The sequence below is a fragment of the Peromyscus maniculatus genome, chromosome X, assembly GCF_049852395.1.
Source record: "Peromyscus maniculatus bairdii isolate BWxNUB_F1_BW_parent chromosome X, HU_Pman_BW_mat_3.1, whole genome shotgun sequence".
Taxonomy (NCBI): domain Eukaryota; kingdom Metazoa; phylum Chordata; class Mammalia; order Rodentia; family Cricetidae; genus Peromyscus; species Peromyscus maniculatus.
In genome coordinates, this window is record NC_134875.1 from 107822531 (window position 1) to 107841526 (window position 18996).

At 39.6% G+C, this 18996-nt stretch overlaps 1 protein-coding gene across 2 annotated transcripts in view; it reads right to left on the reverse strand.

Moving 5' to 3' along the window:
• Positions 1-310: 310 nt before the first annotated feature.
• Positions 311-18996, reverse strand: part of LOC102910517 (claudin-34-like) — a 61973-nt gene continuing 43287 nt past the window's right edge. Inside the window, exons 1-2 of one of the 2 annotated variants that reach the window (XM_006973260.3) lie at positions 14752-14882; positions 311-1177 (exon numbers count right to left, since the gene is read on the reverse strand). In XM_006973260.3, the coding sequence (XP_006973322.1) occupies positions 517-1149 (633 nt within the window). In that variant the 5' untranslated portion in view covers positions 1150-1177; positions 14752-14882 and the 3' untranslated portion in view covers positions 311-516. Of the gene's footprint in view, positions 1178-14751; positions 14883-18996 lie in introns of those variants that run through there. The other variant, XM_076562169.1, reaches the window with a different exon arrangement.

Below are 18996 nucleotides of genomic sequence, written 5' to 3' on the forward strand. Positions count from 1 at the left end.
TTTTAAAACTTTAGGAAAAGAAAAATCTATTTAAAGGACTAAATGAAGGAGCAAAGAAATATGGGGAATAATTACACAGGTATTTTGAGAAATGCATTGTGGAGATTCCTTATAGCAATCTGTAACATAGTTCAGGAAATTTCATCTGGTAGAGAGTTGCAATTTTTATGGCATGGGAAACAGGCCTTCTTTAATTTTTATGGATTTAGAGGATGATGTAAGGAGTCAATATATTTTTATACTCATTTCCATGTCTGCCATGTTCCTTGATTATTTACCTTCAGTAACAATAATTAAAATACAGAACTCATAAGTGAGCAAGATTTTATTTGATGAAAATCCATAAGCCAATCAATGAAATCCTAAAGCAACCAAAACAGGAAATATAAATGGAGGCCCCTTGTCCACCTTTGGCATGCTCTGAATCTGGAAATTTTAGGTAGATATCTGAAGAATACTTGTGATTACTTCTTGTAATTTTGGATTTTCAAGTCTATGTAAGTTGGAAATTTACATTTAAATATTAGAATATATATGGGGACGCCGGGGAAGAGTGAAAGAAAGGGAAATTGTGCCACCCACTAGAAATAAGAAGGAAGAAAGAGTTGCCATTGTCAGCGCAGTGCCAATTCTCTGGGTATCTGGGAAGGATGGCATGAGGAAATATGGGGGGAAGGCAATCCTGTCCTTGTGAATGATGGCTAAATAGTTGTACAAGACAGAAAGGAAAACAAAGCTGCTAGCAATGATGTTCAGAACCCCTGAAAAGAAGAATGGATTGTAGGGGGCTTTCTTCCGGAGTCTCCTTGAGTAAATTCTCCAAAGAGCAGCAATGATGGAGACTGTCGCAACCATGCCGAGAAAGCTGGAGACAAGTAACAGGTGTTGAGCAACTCGAATATCCAAAGGAATGAAGGTATCCTGGTAGGTGTATGGGTAACACACTCTGAAAATTCTGGAAACATTTTCCTGTTGGTAAACGCAGGCCATCCACATCCCCACTAAAATCATGCTGGGTTTGGAATCCACGGGCTCTTTAAAAGACCACATTCGCCAATGAGGGAGGGCCATAGAGATGCTACAAAGGATCCATGCTAGGACGGCAGCACCAAAGCCTCCTAGCTGCCGGTTGTCACGGCTGCTGACCATTTTAACGGTGACACTGAACACCTGGAAACTGTAAAGAAACACAGGACATCATGAGGATGGGCTCTTCAGGCCTGGGAGATTGTCCACTGTGGGGCACTACCAGGAGAGAAGGGTTATATTGAGCAGGTGGGCCTTTGACCAGGAAATCGACAGGGAGTGTGTTCTGATCAAACTCAGAAGGGCTGACTCTGTGGCAACATTTACCAGCAGGTTGATAATCCACACACCACCTAAGATTTTTCTTTTACCATTTTTTATAAACTCACAATGAAGTTTGGCCCCAAATATTTAACCATCCAGATTGTCATCATAGCATGAAATTTCATACTGAAAATAGAAAGCCATCTGAAGCACATTATGCATTATCCATACCATGGAGTTCCATGCCACCCTTAAAGATAGAAGTGTGGTCATACATTTAAGCTGTCTTATTTTTGACTCAGCACATTTAACTATTCTTTTTTTTGTGACACTGTATGGCTCTGTATCCCAGGCTGGCCTTCAGCTAGAGGCAATCCTCCTGCCCCCTCTCCTTTTCAACTGTTGGTATTAGAGGCAGGAACCACCACATTAGCTAACTAGTGTCAGATTCAAAGTCTATCAATGCTACAACCAGTATGAGAAGATTGTCAACTTCCATAATGTTTCTCATTGTATGGATGATCCATGCTTTCTCTGATCAATCATTGAGTTTCTATATCTGGATTAATACTGAGTTAAACTTATGATCAATGGTGCCATGTGCATTGTATGTAAGGATATAATGTATATATACCTGTGTGTGTATGTATGTATAACTTATTAACTTATGTTGATATACATTCTCACGTTCTTTGGTTTTATCCTAAGGAACAGGATTGAGTTTGTGTAATACAGTGTCTAGTGTGTATTTTAGAATTTACTAAATTGAAGAAATGACTAAGTTTAGAAAATATACTGTAGAAAGAAAGCAAATGAAGTTATAATAACTGAAACATAGTTTACAAATAAGAACACAAATATCAAAATCACAAAATGACTGCAACTAACTATACTTTTCAATAATAACTTTAAGTACCAGTGGTCTCTACTTCCCAATCAAAAGTCTCAAGTTGGATAAAGAAACAAGAGCTATCTTGGTGTGGTCTACAATGAACTCACCTTCAACGTGAGGAGCTACCTTGAATCAAAAGGATGAAAGAAGTATCCTAAGCAAATAGGAATAGTGAAAAAGAAAGCAGTTTTCTCTACCCTAATTTCAGACAAAACAGACTTCAACATAAAATAAATGAAAGGAGACAAAAAGGATACTTCAGAGACACAGCATGCAACCTCTCAACCCAGACAGATCTCACTCAACCTTCTCTAGGTCTAACCAAGTGAGTATCCTTGATCCTCCCCTGACATATAGACTTCCCAACCACTAGATCTCTCCCTGAGACCCACAACTATGGCCAAACCTATTCTAACCACCATTGTCTGCATGTAAAATAACCTCTACACTTCTGCCAGGAACCACCCTGCTTTCCTCCCACCCAGAAGGCCCTTCCCACACCACCTCCAACCTTTATATTCAGTCAGATCTACACACATATTCAAGGCATGGACCAGGAGGGACATCCTATACAGCAACCTAGTCCACTGTTTCCAGTAGACTGCATTCCTCCCTAGCCATTTCCAACCTCTAGGACCACTATGCCCACACATTCTCTCTTCTGACATAATCTGCTCTATGCATATAAGATAAGAAAAGCAAATAACAGAATGAATCCATATGCCCAGATCTCGTTGCAAAAATGCAATCAATATGAAAGATCAAGCCAGTGTCTTCTCTCCAAAATCTACCAGACCTGTAAAAGTGTTTGCTAATGAGAATATATAGATGAGTCCTAGGACAAGAGCACATAATTTAAATCAATAATCATATGCTTCAGTAAAGAATTCAAGGAATGTAAGAAGATACAAAGAAACAGCCCAGTGAAGTTAAGGAGACAGAACTGAAGGAGAATAAATGCCTGAGTGATGCCCATAATATATAAGGTTGAAGGAAACAGCAAAGACAGCCTTGGACTTCAGAACAGAATTCATCCAGGAGATAGAAATATTGAGGAGAACTCAAGCAAAAATAAAAATCCAATAACTAAAGTAGAGAACTCAAAGGAAAGCCTTGTAAGTAGAATGACTCTAGCAGAAGATAGAACATCAGGACACAGAGCTAAAGTAGAGGATCTAGACCAAGCAAGCAATGGGTATGAAAATTTTACAAAAACACAGGGAAGGAACAAACAAGAAATGTGGGACATCATGAAAAGCCAAACATTCAAATTATACACATATGTGAGGGAGAAGATTGCCAAGTCAATAGCATAGACCAGGTGATCTTCAAGAAGATCATAGAAGGAAACTTCCCCAAACTAAGGTAAGGCACACTCATGCAAATACAGAAGCACACAGAACACCAAATAGACAAGAATAGACAGGAAGATCCCACAGCATATCATAATTAAAACACTAAGTATATATAACAAAGAAATTGTATTGAAACCTGCATGGGAGATACTATAGGTCACATATGAAGAAAAACTCATCAGCATAACAGCTGATTTCCTGATGGCAACCTTGAAATTGAAAAGAGCCTGGAACAATGCATCCAACTCCTAAAAGGACTGCACATCTTTTAAGCCCTTGTTATTATCTTATTGACTTAACAGAATATAATTTTTAAATTTTTTTCCTTATTCTGAATTTCTTTGATGTCTGCTATCTTCCTCTGACTGCACCAGAAAACTCTATTGTCCACTCCACTGGCAGTCTCAGAATGAAAACACAAACAAATCTCCTGCAACAATAAAAGATCAATAAATTTGAAAGCTGGTTCTTTGAGAAGATACACAAGAATCACAGACTATTGGCACAATTATTACAAAATTAATCAAATGAATAGATTCAGAGGTAAAAGGGGAAACAACTGACGTCAAAGAAATTCACAATAAGGAAAAAAAATAAAAAATATATTCTATAAAGCTATAAAACCTAAAAGAAATGGATGGGTTTCTAGATGCATCCAAACCACCAAAGTTAAGCCAAGGAGAGATCAACAATGTAAACAGGTACATAAATAAGGAAATAGAAACAATGATAAAATGCCTTCTGTCTTACTCAATTTCTTTCTTCAATGTCTTAAAGTTTTTATTATACAAGCTTTGCACTTACTTTGTTACAGATATTTCAAGAAAGTTTTTTAGCTTATTAATTTGTATATAAGAGGGTTACTGATTTTTGTGTGTTAATTTTGCATCCTGCTACTGTGCTGAAATTGCTTTTCAGTTGAAGAAGTTTCCTGGGGGAGTCTTTAAGGAATTTTACATATAAAATCATATGATAGGCAATTAATGATACTTTCAATTATTCCAAACATGAGAAGTTCTCCCATGCTCATGAATCAGTAGGATTAATATTGTAAGAATGGACAGACTGCCGAAAGCAATCTACAGATTCAGTACAATCCCTGTCAAGATTCCAACATAATATTCACAGAAATTGATAAAGTAGTTGTCAATTTCAAATGGAAAAACAAAATATCCAAGATAGCTTAAACGATCCAAAGTAATAAAAGAGCTGTGGAAAGTATCACCATCCCAGATTTCAGGTTGTATTATAGAGATGCAGTAATTTAAATAGCAACAACATGAAATTGGCCTAAACCAGACACATTGGTTAATGGAGTAGAATAGAATAATCAGACATAATCCCACACACTTTCAGACACTTGATTTTTGAAAAAGAAGCTAAGAATAAACAGTGGAGAAAAGATAGACTCTTTAACAAATTGTTCTGGTCAAACTGGATAGCTGCATGTCAAAGAATTCACATTTATCACCCTGCACAAAACTCAATTCCAAATCAATCAAGCCCCTCAACGTAAAACCAAATAATCTAACCTGATAGAGGTCAAAGCATGGAATAGGCTTTAACTTATTGACACAGGAAAGGACTTTCTGAACAGAACAGCAATACCACACCATTAAAGAACAATTAAGCCAGGCGGTGGTGGCGCATGCCTTTAATCCCAGCACACGGGAGGCAGAGGGATCTCTGTGAGTTCGCGGCCAGCTTGGGCTACCAAGTGAGTTCCAAGAAAAGGCGCAAAGCTACACAGAGAAACTCTGTCTCAAAAAACCAAAAAAAAAAAAAAAAAAAAAAAAAAACCCAACAATTAATAAAAGGGACCTCAAGAAACTAAAAAACTTCTGTGTAGCAAAGGATAAAGTCATTCAAGAAAAGAGGCAGTCCACAGAAGAAGCAAAAATATTTACCAATACATCTGACAGAGGGTTAGTAACTAGAATACAAAAAGAACTAATTAAAAACTGATCAACAAAAGAAATGATTCAACCAAAAAGTGAATGCAGATATAATCAGAGTTCTCAAAAGATGAAACATGGATAGCTGAGAAACACTTAAGAAGTATTGAGTATACTTAGTCGTAAAGAAAGTTCAAATTAGCCAGGCGGTGGTGGCACACGCCTTTAATCCCAGCAATTGGGAGGCAGAGGCAGGCGGATCTCTGTGAGTTAGAGGCCAGCCTGGGCTACCAAGTGAGTTCAAGGAAAAGGCGCAAAGCTACACAGAGAAACCCTGTCTCGAAAAACAAAAACAAAAACAAAAAAATTAAAATTAAAACTAGATTTCACCTTGCCCAGTCAGAATGACCAATATCAATGGAAAGTGACAGCTCATGCTGGCAAGATTATATGGAAAGGGAAATACTTACTCATTATTGTAAGAATGCAAATTGGGGCTCCCAGCCTGCTCCCGACTTCCCTTCTGGTCCAGAGGTGAGTACCTGGGTCCAACCCGGACCCCATCCCTGGGCACCAGCCACTCCGGGAAGACCTGCCCAACTTGGCACCAGGTTCGGGCCACCGGGCAGCTCCCCTTCTAGCCCCACTGGGAGGGATCCCCTTTTCCAAGCCCCCCGGCAGCCCCTGCAATCTCCGCGCCCTGCCCCCACGCCCATCTGCCTGAGACCACAGCCACTTCCTGAGACTTAGAGACCGGCCCCCAGCTCCCAGCCTGTCCCCGACTGCCATTCTGGACCAGAGCCTGCCCCAGACTTCCCTTCTGGACCAGAGAGTTGGACAAGAGAACTCCCTTTTGGACAAGAGAGAGAGTCTTCCTGAATCTGTCAGCTCTTTGTGAAACAAGTACACTGATAAGACCAAGAAGGAACCACGAGGAGATAGGCAGACGTCAAGGCAGAAGTACATACAACAAAATGAAGAGCAACACAGCATCACTAGAACCTAGCCTGCCTCCAACATCTAGACCTGAACACCAAAAATTGGAAGAAGCAGAAGAAAGTAGCCTTATGAGTAACTTCATGAAGAAGGTAGAGGCTTGTGTAGAGGAAAAGACAAGAAAATTGCAAAAACGCTGTAAACAACTAGAGGAAAGGGCAAACAAATTAGAAGAAAACAATAAAGCCCTCCAAGAAAACAATAAAGCCCTCCAAGAAAACAATAAATTCCTGCAAGAAAACAATAAAGTCCTGCAAGAAAACAATAAAGCACTGAAAGAAAATCATGAAAAAGTAATGAAACAAACAAAGGAAACAGTCCAAGAACTGAAAAGGGAAATTGAAAATATAAAGAAGACACAAACAGAGGGAATGCTGGAAATAGAAAACCTGAGTAAAAGATCGGGAACTTCAGATGCAAGTATAACCAACAGAATGCAAGAGATGGAAGAGAGGATTTCTGGCATTGAAGACACAGTAGAAGAAATAGTTTCATCAGTCGAAGGAAACACTAAAGCCAACAAAGTCATGAACCAAAATGTCCAAGAAATTTGGGACACCATGAAAAGACCAAACCTATGAATTGTAGGGATAGAAGAAGGTGAAGAATACCAACTCAAAGGCACAGAAAATATATTCAACAAAATTTTAGAAGAAAACTTTCCCAACTTAAAGAAGGAAATGCCTATGAAGATACAAGAAGCCTATAGAACACCAAACAGACTAGACCCCAAAAAAAAGTCCCCTCGACACATAATAATTAAACAACTGAATGTACAGAATAAAGAAAGAATATTAAGAGCAGCCAAGGAAAAAGGCCAAGTGACCTATAAAGGTAAACCCATCAGAATAACACCCGACTTCTCAATGGAAACTTTGAAAGCCAGAAGGACCTGGACAGATGTAATGCAGACACTAAGAGACCATGGATGTCAGCCCAGACTAATATACCCAGCAAAACTTTCAATCATCATAGACGGAAGGAACAAGACATTCGAAGACAAAGCCAGATTTAAACAATACCTATCCACAAACCCAGCCCTACAGAAAGCACTAGAAGGAAAATTCCAACCGAGGGAAGTCAGATACACACTTGAAAACACAGGCAATAGATAAAGCCACAACAGTAAACCCCAAAGAAGAGAAGTACACACACACTACCACCAAAAATAACAGGGATGAAGAATCACTGGTCATTAATATCCCTTAATATCAACGGACTTAATTCACCTATAAAAAGACATAGACTTACAGAATGGATACGAAAGCAGGACCCATCCTTCTGCTGCATACAAGAAACACATCTCAAATTCAAAGATAGACACTACCTAAGAATAAAAGGCTGGGAAAAGACTTTTCAATCAAATGGTCTTAAGAAACAAGCAGCGGTAGCCATCCTGATATCCAACAAAATAGACTTCAAACTAAAATCAATCAAAAGAGATCAAGAAGGACATTACATCCTCGTCACAGGAAAGAACGACCAAGATGAAGTTTCCATTCTGAACATATATGCCCCAAACACAAGGGCACCCACATATGTAAAAGAAACATTACTAAAGCTTAAACCACATATAAAACCCCACACATTAATAGTGGGAGATCTCAACACCCCACTTTCACCACTGGACAGATCTCCCAAATCGAAACTTAACAGAGAAATAAAGGACTTAACTGATGTCATGACCCAATTGGACCTAATAGATATCTACAGAACATTCCATCCTAACAAGAAAGAATATACTTTCTTCTCAGCACCCCATGGAACTTTCTCTAAAATCGACCACATACTTGGCCACAAAGCAAATCTCAACAGATACAAAACAATCAGAATAACCTCCTGTGTTCTATCAGACCACCATGGTTTAAAGCTAGATTTCAACAACAACAAAAACTACAGAAAACCTACAATCTCATGGAAACTGAATAATGCTCAACTGAATCACCAATGGGTTAAGGAAGAAATAAAGAAAGAAATTAAAGACTTCCTAGAGATCAATGAAAATGAAGACACCACATACCCAAACTTATGGGACACTATGAAAGCAGTGTTAAGAGGGAAATTCATAGCACTAAATGCCCACATAAAGAAGTTGGAGAAATCCCACACTAGTGAATTAACAGCACATCTGAAAGCTCTAGAACAAGAAGAAGCAAAGTCTCCCAGGAAGAATAGACGCCAGGAAATTATGCAAGTGAGAGGTGAAATTCATAAATTAGAAACTAAGAGAATAATACAAAAAATTAATGAAACAAAGAGTTGGTTCTTTGAGAAAATCAACAAGATAGACAAGCCCTTATCCAAACTAACCAAAAGACAGAGAGAGAGAATCCAAATCAACAAAATCAGAAATGAAAAGGGGGACATAACAACAGACATTGAGGAAATCCAGAAAATTATAAGGTCATATTTCAAAAACCTCTACTCCACAAAACTGGAAAACCTAAAAGAAATGGACATTTTTCTGGATAGATACCACATACCTAAGTTAAATCAAGACCAGATAAACTATTTAAATAGTCCAATAACCCCTAAGGAAATAGAAACAGTCATTAAAGGTCTCCCAACCAAAAAAAGCCCAGGACCAGATGGTTTCAGCGCAGAATTCTACCAGATCTTCAAAGAAGAGTTAATACCAATACTCTCTAAATTGTTCCACATAATAGAAACAGAAGGAACATTACCAAACTCCTTCTATGAGGCTACAATTACCCTGATTCCTAAACCAAACAAGGATGCAACAAAGAAAGAGAACTACAGACCGATCTCCCTCATGAACATTGATGCAAAAATACTCAATAAAATACTGGCAAACAGACTCCAAGAACACATCAGAACAATTATCCACCATGATCAGGTAGGCTTCATCCCAGGGATGCAAGGGTGGTTCAACATACGAAAGTCCATCAATGTAATACACCATATAAACAACCTCAAAGAAAAAAAACACATGATCATCTCACTAGATGCAGAAAAGGCATTTGACAAAATCCAACACCCCTTCATGATAAAAGTCTTGGAGTGATCAGGAATACAGGGAACATACCTAAACATAATAAAGGCAATATATAGCAAACCAACAGCCAACATCAAATTAAATGGAGAGAAACTCAAAGCAAATCCACTAAAATCAGGAACGAGACAAGGCTGTCCACTCTCCCCATACTTATTCAATATAGTACTTGAAGTTCTGCCAGAGCAATAAGACAACATAAGGAGATTAAGGGGATTCAAATTGGAAAGGAAGAAATCAAGCTTTCCCTATTTGCAGACGACATGATAGTATACTTGAGTGACCCCAAAGATTCCACCCAGGAATTGATAAAGCTTATAAACACCTTCAGCAACATAGCAGGATACAAGATCAACTCAAAAAAATCAGTAGCCCTCCTATATACAATGGACAAAGAAGCTGAGAAGGCAATTAGAGATACATCACCCTTTACAATAGCCAAAAATGACATAAAATACCTTGGGGTAACACTAACCAAGCAAGTGAAGGACCTATATGACAAGAACTTTAAGTCCCTGAAAAAAGAAATTGAAGAAGATGTCAGAAAATGGAAAGATCTCCCATGCTCATGGATAGGCAGGGTTAACATAGTAAAAATGGCAATCTTACCAAAAGCAATTTACAGATTCAATGCAATCCCCATCAAAATACCAACACAATTCTTCACAGACCTGGAAAGAACAATACTCAACTTCATATGGAAAAACAAAAAACCCAGGATAGCTAAAAGAAACCTGTACAATAAAACAACTTCTGGAGGCATCACAATCCCCGACTTCAAGCTCTACTATAGAGCTACAGTAATAAAAACAGCCTGGTATTGGCATAAAAACCGACATGTGGACCAATGGAATCGAATTGAAGACCCTGACATTAACCCACACACCTATGGACATATAATTTTTGACAAAGAAGCCAAAAGTGTACAATGGAAAAAAGAAAGCATCTTCAACAAATGGTGCTGGCATAACTGGATATCAGCGTGTAGAAAGCTGCAAATAGATCCATATCTGTCACCGTGCACAAAACTTAAGTCCAAGTGGATCAAAGACCTCAACATAAATCCAGCTACTCTGAACCTGCTAGAAGAGAAAGTAGGAAATAGTCTTGAACGCCTTGGCATAGGAGATCACTTCCTAAATTTAACACCAGTAGCGCAGACACTGGGACAAACAATCAATCAATGGGACCTCTTGAAACTGAGAAGCTTTTGTAGAGCAAAGGATACGGTCAACAAGGCAAAGCGACAGCCTACAGAATGGGAAAAGATCTTCACCAACCCCACATCTGACAGAGGACTGATATCCAGAATATATAAGGAACTCAAGAAATTAGACATCAAAAGGACCAACAGTCCAATTGAGAAATGGGCTTTAGAACTAAACAGAGAATTCTCAACAGAGGAATCCCAAATGGCTGAAAGACATTTAAGGAATTGCTCAACTTCCCTAATCATCAGGGAAATGCAAATCAAGACAACTCTGAGATACCACCTTATGCCTGTCAGAGTGGCTAAGATCAAAAACACTGAAGACACTTTATGCTGGAGAGGATGTGGAACTAGGGGAACTCTCCTCCACGGCTGGTGAGAATGCAAGCTTGTACAACCACTTTGGAAATCAATATGGCGCTTTCTTAGAAAATTGGGAATCAATCTCCCCCAAGATCCAGCTATACCACTCCTGGGCATATACCCAAGAAATGCTCAATCATACCACAAGAGCACTTGCTCAGCTATGTTCATATCAACATTGTTTGTAATAGCCAAAACCTGGAAACAACCTAGATGCCCTTCAACTGAAGAATGGATAAATAAATTGTGGCACATATACACAATGGAATACTACTCAGCAGAGAATAACAATGACATCATAGGTTTGCAGGCAAATGGATGGATCTAGAAAAAATCATCCTGAGTGAGGTAACCCAGACTCAGAAAGACAAATATGGTATGTACTCACTCATAGGAAGATGCTAGATGTGGAACAAGGATGACTGGACTGCTACTCACATCACCAGTGAGGCTACCTGGAAAGCGGGACCCCAAAAAAAGACACAGAGAAATGGACGAGATCTACATGAACAGCCTGGTCATGAGTGGGAACAATGAAGGGCGACAGTCGAGGGAAAGAGAGTGGGAGATCCTAGCTGGATCAAGAAAAGAGAGGGAGAACAAGGAATAGGAGACCATGGTAAATGAAGACCACATGAGAAGGTGAGAAGGGGAGGAAGCAGAGAGCTAGGGAGGCCCACGGAGATCCACAAAGATACCCCCGCAAAAGACTGCTGGCAATGGACGGGAGACGGCAGGAACTGACCTACTCTGGTGATGGGATTGCCAGACACCCAGATAGTGGTGCCATAAACCCCATCCAAGGACTGAGGAATCTGAAGGCAGACATCCACGGCTGGGCCCCTGGTGGAGCACTGGGAGTCTAATTAGTGAGAAAGAAGAGGGTTTATATGAGCCAGAATTGTTGAAGCCAAGGTTGGATAAAGCACAGGGACAAATAACAAAATGAATGGAAGCACAGGATCTATGAACCAAAGGCTGAGGGGCCCCCAACTGGATCAGGCCACCTGAACGGGTGAGACAGTCATTTGGCTTGATCTGTTTGGGAGGCAGCTGTGCATTGGTGCCAGGTCCTGGGCTCGTTGCGTGAGTTGGCTGTTTGAATCCTGGGACTTATGCAGGGACACTTGGCTCGGTCTGGGAGGGGGGAATGGACCTGCCTGGACTGAGTCTACCAGGTCGATCCCGGTCCTCGGGGGAGACCTTGATCTGGAGGAGGTGGGAATGGGGGGTGGGCTGGGGGGGGGCGAGAGGGGGAGAACAGGGGAATCTGTGGCTATTATGTTGAACTGAATGGTGTTGTAAAATAATAATAATAATAATAATAGAAAGAAAAAAAAGGCAAAGTGAAAAAAATAAAATAAAATAACACATGTTTAATTGTAAAAAAAAAAAAAAAGAATGCAAATTGGTACAGCCACTATGAAAATCAAAGTGGAGGTTCCTCAAAAAGCTGAAAAGTGTTCTGACACAATACCCAGGTAAGCCATTCTTAGACATATGCCCAAAGAACTCTATATCTTATTACATTGACACCTGCTCTTCATGCTCATGGCTCCTCTCTTCATAATAGCCAGGTATTGCAAAAAGAAAGCCTAGATATCCATTGAATGATAAATGGATCATGAATATGTTACAAATTTATATAATAGAATATTATTTAGCTGTTAAGAAAAATGAAATTATGTAGTTTGCAGGTACATTTAAGGAGCCAAAAAAATTATCCCAAGTAAGTTGACCCAGATCTCAAAAGTCAAATATTGCATATTTTTCTCTTATATATGAATGTTTGGTTTAAGCTTTAGATATGTGTGTTTAAATCAGAATAACCATAATGGTTAGGTAGCTATTAAGGGGCCAAGGGAGAGCAGGAGATCTCCAAAGGAAGGGAAAATATAGCATAGTGTTACAAAGATAAAAAGGAAAACTAGAACAGGAAGATTAAATAGAGGGATGTGCAAGAAAAGTAAGGGGGAGAAAATAGGGAGGGATAACTGAAGCTAACGGAAATTTGAAAAACTATATGGAAATCTACTACTGCAGAAGTTTCTGGGGGAAATATACATACATACAGACTAACACACATGTATGTAAACTTAGAGTCATTTATAATAGGGGATACAATGTCTCAACTATACATTTTGTTGAGTCATTGACCAAAAGTTTTTCATAGATCCCCAAACATCACATGTTAACTACCAATACTCTGGATTGTTCGCCATAACCTGACAACAAGACCCTATAGCTGAAGACACCACTTACTTTTATCATCAAACATGGAAGCTTCACCTGTACTGGCCAGCATTCATTAAGCTAGAAGGTACTTGTCATACTATCAGAGAAGAAAAGTAATCATCAATATCACCCAGCTTCAAAGCCTGAGATGTAAAATAGTGACCTGCTTTCAAGATACACTGACATAATAGTTAGACAAATGTTATAGGGGTAAGCAGCAACCATTTTCATTGTACTTAAGGCTCAATCCATGAGAGGGAACACACATTTGACAATGCTAAAGTGGCCAATAACCTTAGACTAGATAGGTCAAGCATACTACTATTATTTTGCTAAAGGAAATAGCAAGAAAATTATTCCTAATGACACAGTGCTATACCCATAGACCAATGCATTATTGAACCCTCTTCAGAGAAGCTTCTTACAGTAAATGGTAATAACACAGAGACCCACAAACTGGCCAATGCACAGTGAATGAGGGAGTTTGGAGTACTCATCACTAAATGAATCTTTATCAAACCCCATCTCCTCACATTTCAGGGATCTATGTGGACGAGGAAGCAGAAAGATTTTAAGAGCCAAGGGTGATGGATGACTCCAAGGAAACAGCTTCTTCCACACCCAATAGGGCTGATGCCACTTGGACTCCCAGAGACTGTGACAACATCTGCAAGGCCCACACATGTTCAAAAACCATATGTACTCTCAGCACAGAGAAGGAGAGGTGGACATGGGTCCCCCCATACACACTTAAAAGAAGCTATTTGCAATGATACCTTCTGGGAAAGGAAAAATACGTTTCATCCAATAGACTATCACTGCATATATCAACCACATCCCAGAGCTGAGCTCATATCCAATAGTAGTTTACTAGCAGAAACTGGACTTCATTTTCAGAGACAGAGAAGGAAGCAGGCACAAGGTACTATCTTCAAAGGCATATTCCACAGGAACTACTTCCTGCCCAATATCCCATTTCCTTCAGTGTCCAGATCCTCTCAAGTTGGTATTAAGAGCTAGGAATGATTGATTCAACAGAAGATCGTTTTACAGATACAGACCACATTGAATGAGAGCACCATGGGAAATTAAGGACTAACAGTACAGGTGATAGAATATGGTTTCTACTTACAGACTTGAGAAGGAGAGAAATGTGCACATGGGTGGCAAATGGATGTGGCATGTACACATTATGCTAAACTGCCAGTCCCAAAAGATCAACCACCATGAAATTCCACTAAAACAGACCCTGGTGCAGTCACCTCCAGATGCAGACATCACAAAAGCAGTTGTTAGCAGCCAGGGCAGTGAGAAATGATAGATGGCATTCAATCAGGGCAGTTTTTCAGTTGGGGAATGTGAACAGAGGTGATATTTACACATCACGGTGAATGTACATATAGCCATGAACCTACTTTTCCAAAGTTAATCATAAATTCTGATAAGAATACTTTTAAACATTAATTACATATACAACAATGATGGATAGAGCCTATACTTACCTGTTACACTGTCTCCAAGTGAAATGGTGGCCAGTTATGCGGTAAAATATGAAGCTAACTGGACTGGCAGAGCTAAGACAACACAGCTCCCCTCACATGTCCTCCAAGGCTGGTTGCTTACATCACAATCAGCTGTGTGGTGACTGGCCTGCTTCACAGTTCTTAGACCTTTATTGCATCATCACATTTCATCTCAGTGAGATCATCTCCCAAGTTTCAGCCATTAGTGTATGAGAGCAATGACAGTTTGACTAACCATGGAAGAGTTTCAATTCCTTTTGTCCTGTTTTCTTAGGCAGCATTTGAGGAGTGGGATGTGTTTGCTAGTATGCCTCCTTGCTCATAGGCAAGACCTACCTGATTGGTTCATCCTTGTCCATTACTTTTTCCTTTGAGGCACAGTTTCTAACCCTCTCATTGGAGGTGGTGACATTTTAAAAGAATTAGTGCCATATGTAGATCCAGGTGCTAGAAAATGTGGCACCAACATACCAGGAGAGGTCCTTGTTAACTCATCAGAGATGTTCACAAAGATCCAGTGGTATAGAACAGCCAATGAGATTATAGTTGGGATGAAAGGAGAAATCTCTTAAAATCGTATGTAGAAAACTCCTTCAGTATACAACTGTAGATCATGATAGATGCAGTTAGTCCACATTATGTTGAAATGTGTTGAAGGAAATGTTTCAATGTTACTTAGTAAATCACTCATTTTAAAACTATATCATTAGCTCAATCCTAATTCTGTAATAATATAAAAGGAAAAGGGAGAGATGAGGGCAGAACAGAATTTAAGGAAAATAGGGGATTTTTAGTATTTTTGTTTTCATTTTTGAGACAGTTTCTACATCTAGGTCATGGTCACCCTGAATTTATGAAGATACTATCTCTGACTCCAGGGCACTGGTGTTTCAGGCATGTTCTACCATGCTTTTGTTAGGCACTTGTATTAGTTAATTTTCTATTGCTGTGATAAAATACCTTGACCAAGGCAACTTGTAGAAGGAAGAGACAATTCAGGCTTCTGTTTCCAGATGGAAACATAATGTCCATAATGTCAGGGAAACAGGACAGCAGGCACGCAGGTCAGGACACTGAGACCTCATCTCCATTCCAGAGAGACCGATCTAGAACTGCACAAGGCTATGAACTCTCAAAGCCCTCCTACATTGGATGAGGTTCTTCCCCCAACAAGGCTCTACCTCCTAATGGCCCCACAACCTCCCCAAGGAGCACCAACATTTATGGACCAAGTGTTCACATACACGAGCCTATGTGGGCCCTTTCTCATTTAAACCACAACAGTACCCATAAAAACTAATATAGTGAATCTTTCTAGCCACAGTTTTTTTTTTAAATGTTCTTAAATATGGTGACTTATCTTCCGTCCTGACTACTGGATACCTGTCACAACCCAGACACATGAATCATCTTTCATTACATAAAACACTATGTACAGTTTCAGATAGTCACTGAGCAACCTGGATCATATTCCCTGCAAGAAGGACAATTGTACTCAAAGCTTACATACATTGTCTACACAAGGCCTGGGTTCCAAGCTCATTCATCTCACAATGGCTCATCTTCAATTACAAGAAAGGACATATCAGATTAGAAGTTTTAAGTCATTTTCTTAGACCATGCAATCTTGAAGTTAAAGGGGCTTTGCACCAAGATGGCTGCTCAGGTGTTCAAATGCTTCTGCCCTTGGCCATTAGTTATCTTAGGTGACTGAAGGCCACTAGGTACATGGCCAAAGCTATGATAAGCAGCTTTATAACTTCATTCTGGTATGCCTGCTGATCGCATGTCCAGATCACGGGGCTGGGCCCAGGAAGAAAATGAAGGACATGTGGCACAGAACAGCCTGAACTATTTATTTGATATAAAAATTTAGGATCTATGACATAAAAATTGTGATGCAAGTAATATTTCCCATGTATACTGCTGAGATTTCATAGCAGTGCTACACAGTAGTTTGAGTGACAGCTAACCTGTGTCTGACTGTAAGTTATTTAAGAACCTGCTACCTGGTGAATGTGGTTCTTTCTCTTTCCCTTTCCCTTCCAATTTCTCTTCCTCCTCTTATTTCTGAGAAACTGTGTAGCAGTGGATCCCAAGGTGACTTTGAAGCTTCAGCAATGAATACTTTTCAACACCCCAAGGACTTGCATGGAAGGTTTGGACTTCAGTACTGTGTTTCAGATACTGGTTTTTGGGTGGGAGGACATTGCTAGTATTTGAACCCAGGACCCCATGCTCATATCCTCTTCCCCTGACCCACATGTCCAGCACTGGTACTTTAATTCTTTTTACAAGGCTATAATGTAGGAAATAAAGATACCTTCTATTCATTTGAAGAGACACTATTTATTTTGTCAAAATCAAGCAGGGGGAATCTGTTGGCAAGCTTTGACTATGAAGTCTGTGCACATTTTACATGGTGGAATGCAGAGTAATCCCACAAAAGTTGACTTTAAGCAAGCTCAGTGTATACACAGAGGACCATAGCTGCTGTGCCCACTACTATGGATGCCAAAGGACAACCATTAGGACCAGGTTGTTTCTTATTCTATACTATTACTACATATAGGCTAACCAGACATGGAGCAGGCAAGCAAGGAATGGACAGATAGATCATTATTACATTTGTTTAACTAAAAGCCTGCTAGGGAACTACATATTGTTCTCCTTAACTGAAAATCCTGAAACAAAATGGACAGGTAATATACAAACAAAACTCCACTGCCTGCATGCTATATACGTTTCATTATAGGGGCCATAATACAGTATTTGGGGAAAGGAATCACAGGTGACAATTTTGGTATAAATTAACATTCAACAGATAACTTGGTAGCCACTATCATGGTATCTTGTTGTCAGGTTATGGAGAACAATCCAGAGTCTTGGCAGTTAACATGTGATGTTTGGGGATCTATGAAAAACTTTTGTTCAATGACTCAACAAAATGTAACCCATTTGTGGCATTGGGTGTTTAACTTTGTGATGTAAGTTGTATAGTTGAGGCATTGTATCCCCTATTATAAATGACTCTAAGTTTACATACATGTGTGTTAGTGTGTATGTATGTATATTTCCCCCAGAAACTTCTGCAGTAGATTTGCATGTAGTTTTTTCAAATTTCCATTAGCTTCAGTTACCCCTCCCTATTTTCTCCCCCTTACTTTTCTTGCACATCCCTCTATTTAATCTTCCTGTTCCCTCAATTCTCCTCTCTCCTTGTCCCGCCTATACTTCCTGTCTGGCTACTGGCCAATCAGTGTTTATTTATACAGAGCGATATCCACAGCAGATTTTTGCTTTTTATCTCAGGTTAACCCTTATACCTTACTGGGTAGATCAGAGGTCAGAACTTCACTTGCTGTTACTTAATGCACATGTACAATCCCAGTGCTTAGGAGACTGTGTTAAGGCAAGTAAATCTAGAGTTTAAGGCCAGCCTGAGTAACTTAAAAAAATGTTCTCTCAAAATAAAAATGGCCTGGAGATGTAGTTTAGTGAGAATACACTTTCTTACTCTACATGAGAGTCTGGGTTTAATCTTCATCATTAACAAGAAAGAATAAGATAAAAAGACAGCCAGATACATAGAGATTAACCTATAGCTTCAGCACTCAAGAGGTTGAGGCAGGAGCCCAGTGAGTTCTATTAGATGTCAGGAATACGTTCCCTCCCAACGTTCCAATTTGACAAGCAAAACTGTTACAGGATGCTGTCAAGTGTTTCATGAGATGGAACACAGTCTATGATGAGAATCTCTGTTCTATGAGAATGGAGAACTATGAGTATCCATGGCTATAGAACTTAGTTGATGAATGATCATGTCTCTGGTAGGCTTCATGTTACCAATGAATGCATGCTGCTTTCAAACCTTGACCAAGGAAATGCCAAGCACTAGAGGGTAATGAGAAAAACCTGGCTTAGCCCCCAAGGCAGCCATAAATATTGGAAAATATTGGAGTATGCCTTTTAGCAACTCTAAGATGCTTTAGAATCCTAACAGATAGGCACAAGGGAAGTGGCACTCCCTGGTTTGTGCCATCAATCTATTTGTCCTCTGTGGTGAAGAAACTCTGCAAAACATCTTCTTCCATTGCTGAGCTTCCTCTAGAAGTTACTCATCTTTGAGGAAGAGTCTCCATATTAAGGTGGAGGATGCACACTGGTGTGTAGAATGGTATCCAGTGACTTATACTTTCCCAGGTGGTCTGTGGCCATTTCATT